This window comes from Notolepis coatsorum (assembly GCF_963971535.1).
Source record: "Notolepis coatsorum genome assembly, contig: SCAFFOLD_1416, whole genome shotgun sequence".
Lineage (NCBI taxonomy): Eukaryota > Metazoa > Chordata > Actinopteri > Aulopiformes > Paralepididae > Notolepis > Notolepis coatsorum.
Genome location: NW_028173622.1, coordinates 47501 through 50948, shown reverse-complemented (window position 1 = coordinate 50948; position 3448 = coordinate 47501). Strand labels below are relative to the sequence as shown.

At 51.4% G+C, this 3448-nt stretch overlaps 1 protein-coding gene across 1 annotated transcript in view; it reads right to left on the bottom strand.

Moving 5' to 3' along the window:
• Nucleotides 1-608: 608 nt before the first annotated feature.
• The window catches only part of LOC311247740 (liprin-alpha-4-like), a gene marked incomplete at both ends in the record, with an annotated part of 47869 nt that continues 45029 nt past the window's right edge, over nt 609-3448 (bottom strand). Inside the window, 3 exon segments of the mRNA XM_084338744.1 lie at nt 609-775; nt 778-795; nt 798-812. Coding sequence (XP_084194870.1) covers nt 609-775; nt 778-795; nt 798-812 — 200 coding nt within the window.

The window sequence follows — 3448 nt, the reverse complement described above, 5'->3', positions numbered from 1 at the left end:
GGGGACCTGGGGCCCCTACCTGTGTTTCTGCAGGCTGAGGGCCCCTACCTGTGTGTTCTGCAGGCGAGGGCCCCTACCTGTGTGTTCTGCAGGCTGGGGGCCCCTACCTGTGTGTTCTGCAGGCTGAGGGCCCCTACCTGTGTGTTCTGCAGGCTGAGGGCCCCTACCTGTGTGTTCTGCATGGGGACCTGCAGGCTGGGGGCCCCTACCTGTGTGTTCTGCAGGCTGAGGGCCCCTACCTGTGTGTTCTGCAGGCTGGGGGCCCTACCTGTGTGTTCTGCATGGGGACCTGGGGGCCCCTACTGTGTGTTCTGCATGGGGACCTGGGGCCCCTACCTGTGTGTTCTGCATGGGGACCTGGGGGCCCCTACCTGTGTGTTCTGCATGGGGACCTGGGGGCCCTACCTGTGTGTTCTGCATGGGGACCTGGGGGCCCCTACCTGTGTGTTCTGCATGGGGACCTGGGGGCCCCTACCTGTGTGTTCTGCATGGGGACCTGGGGGCCCCTACCTGTGTGTTCTGCATGGGGACCTGGGGGCCCCTACCTGTGTGTTCTGCAGGATGAGGGCCCTACCTGTGTGTTCTGCATGGGGACCTGGGGCCCCTACCTGTGTGTTCTGCAGGATGAGGGCCCCTACCTGTGTGTTCTGCATGGGGACCTGCAGGATGAGGGCCAGGCTGCTGTAGTCGAAGGTCTCGTCCAGAGCGATCAGCGCCCCGTGCACGCCGCTCTCCAGCAGGTTCCCACTGTACTCCCGCAGGCCAATGGACTGCACCAGTGGGTCACCTGCTCGTGGTCCAGACCAGAGCATCTGCAGCGCGGGGGGGGGGGGGGGGGAGGAGAGGGGGAGGAGAGGAGGGCAGGGGGAGGAGAGGGGGAGGAGAGGTGGGAGGAGAGGAGGGGAGGAGGAGAGATGGGAGGAGAGAGGAGAGGAGGGCAGGGTAGAGGAGGGGGGAGAGGGGGGAGGAGAAGTGGGAGAGGGGGGAGGAGAGGAGGAGAGGAGGAGAAGAGGAGGAGAGGAGGAGGAGAGGAGGGCAGGGTGGTGGAGAGGAGGAGAGGGGGAGGAGAGGTGGGAGGAGAGGAAGGAGAGAGGGAGAGGGGGAGGAGAGTGGGAGGAGAGGAGGAGAGGGGGAGGAGAGGAGGAGAGGGGAGAGGAGGGCAGGGAGAGGGGAGGAGAGGAGGAGAGGAGGAGGGCAGGGTGGAGGAGAGGGGGAGCAGAGGAGGAAGAACAGTTCTTTATTTAACCTCTTAAACATTGGATGGCCTGACGGCGGGCCGTCACGCACTCGCGGCACTTTGAGGCATCCAATACACCGTTTGAAAGTGGAATTGCCGCTTTCGATCGCCACCACACTCAACCAATTGCGTGCTTCGGTCTCGAGTTACATTAAAATATATCCGGCGAGCGCCATTTGAGAGGCCGCTCCGTCAAGTGACCACGTCCGGTTCTGAACGGTCCTGAACTGACCAGAGACCGATGAGGGCGAAAATGATTGATCACCGTGTAGCCAAGGAGCGTCCGCTCCGAAAGCGATCCCAGACGGGCGGGTGAGAGTGGGGGAAGGTGGGAAAGTTGACGAAGAAGTCCTTTGTCCCGACTCAAGCGTTAGAATGAATGGAAGTGGACGGCCATTTTGGATAATCACGCTGTATTTTTACCGGTACACACATTACAAAAACCTTTCTCAAACACAACTTTCCGTGGGGTTTTTATGAAATTTGGACCTACGTAACATTACATTACATTTAGTCATTTAGCTGAGCTTTATCCAAAGCGACTTACGAGTCTGTACGACAAGTCATCACGAAGGGCACATCTCTTCAGCTGAGTAACAATGTTCATCAAAGTGTTGCGTGTTACAGTGTAGGTTAGTTTATTAGGACAAGACAGTAAGGTTAGTTAGGGTTAGATTACATTTTTTTCATTATTTCAGATAATGGTTGAAGAAGTGCGTTCTTAGTCGACAGCGAAAGATTGGACAAGATTCGGCTGTCCTAAATGGGGTGGGTGGGTAGTTCATTCCACGTAAGACTTCAGGCCATGGAACCGCAGTGTTTTCCAGCTCCTACCTTTATGCTGGAACTTAAAAACTCTGGCAACCACTAACAGAAATGTGAATACACACACTTTTACTTCAGTGTGTAATTTCATTAGCACTCAAAGTGATTCTTTATTGTGTTAGCAACGTCAGAATGTTACTCTTCCAGACTCATGCATGTGCTATAAGTATAACGTATAAGGCTAAGCTTTGCAAAAAAGGTATGCAGTCATCAAAAACAAAAACAAAAATGGCCCTGTTTTTGCCCGATGTTTCACAGGTTAAAGGTCACATATTATAAGATATTTCAGATATTTCTTTATTGATCCTTTGTCATAGCAGCATGGGGGAGGGGAGGTACAGGTATGGGCAGGGTAATAGTATGAAGACATAAATATAGGCAATGAAATAGATCTGGATTATAAAAATAGATATGAGAATATACTATGAGTAAGAGTAAAAGTAAACAGTATACACAAGGTACAGTATACACAAGGTGCAGTATACACAAGGTGCCGTAAGAGAGAGAGAGAGAGAGAGAGAGAGAGAGAGAGAGAGGAGAGAGAGAGAGAGAGAGAGAGAGAGAGAGAGAGAGAGAGAGAGACATAAGCTAGACATTCCAATAAAATCGGGCTAAAAATATTAGACTCCGTCATAGAACCCATTTCCCTGTATGGTTGCGAAGTCTGGGGCCCACTTGCAAACCAAGACTTCACTAAATGGGACAAACACCCAATTGAGACTCTGCATGCAGAATTTAGCAAATCCATTCTCCGCACCAAACGGAAAACACCAAATAATGCATGCAAGCAGAACTAGGAAGATACCCACTAATTATCAAAATCCAAAAAAGAGCATTTCAATTCTATAATCACCTATAAGAAAGTGACCCAGACACACTCCACAACATAGCCCTCACCTACAGAGAGACCCTTGAGAGATGCCCACTCAGCCAGATGGTTCTGGGACTCTGCTCACAAACACAAACAGAGCCACCAGACAGAAACCACACTGGACTAACCAAATTATAAGAAAACTAAAAGAAAACTATCTGACACATTGGAAAGAAACAACCCCAAAAACAGAGCACATTGAAATGCTATTTGGCCGTAAACAGAGAGTACACAGTGGCAGAATACCTGAGCACTGTGACTGACCCAAAACTAAGGAGATCCTTGACTAGGTACAGACTCAGCGAGCACAGCCTAGCCATCGAGAAAGGCTGCCATAGGCAGACCTGGCTCCCAAGAGAAGACAGACTATGCACCCACTGCACACAAGATGAGGTGGAAACCGAGCTACACTTCTTAACAACCTGCCCACTATACCAAGACATCAGAGACATATACTTCCCACAAATTGCAAACACCAAAGAGACTTGAAACATGGCAAATAACTCAAACTCCCA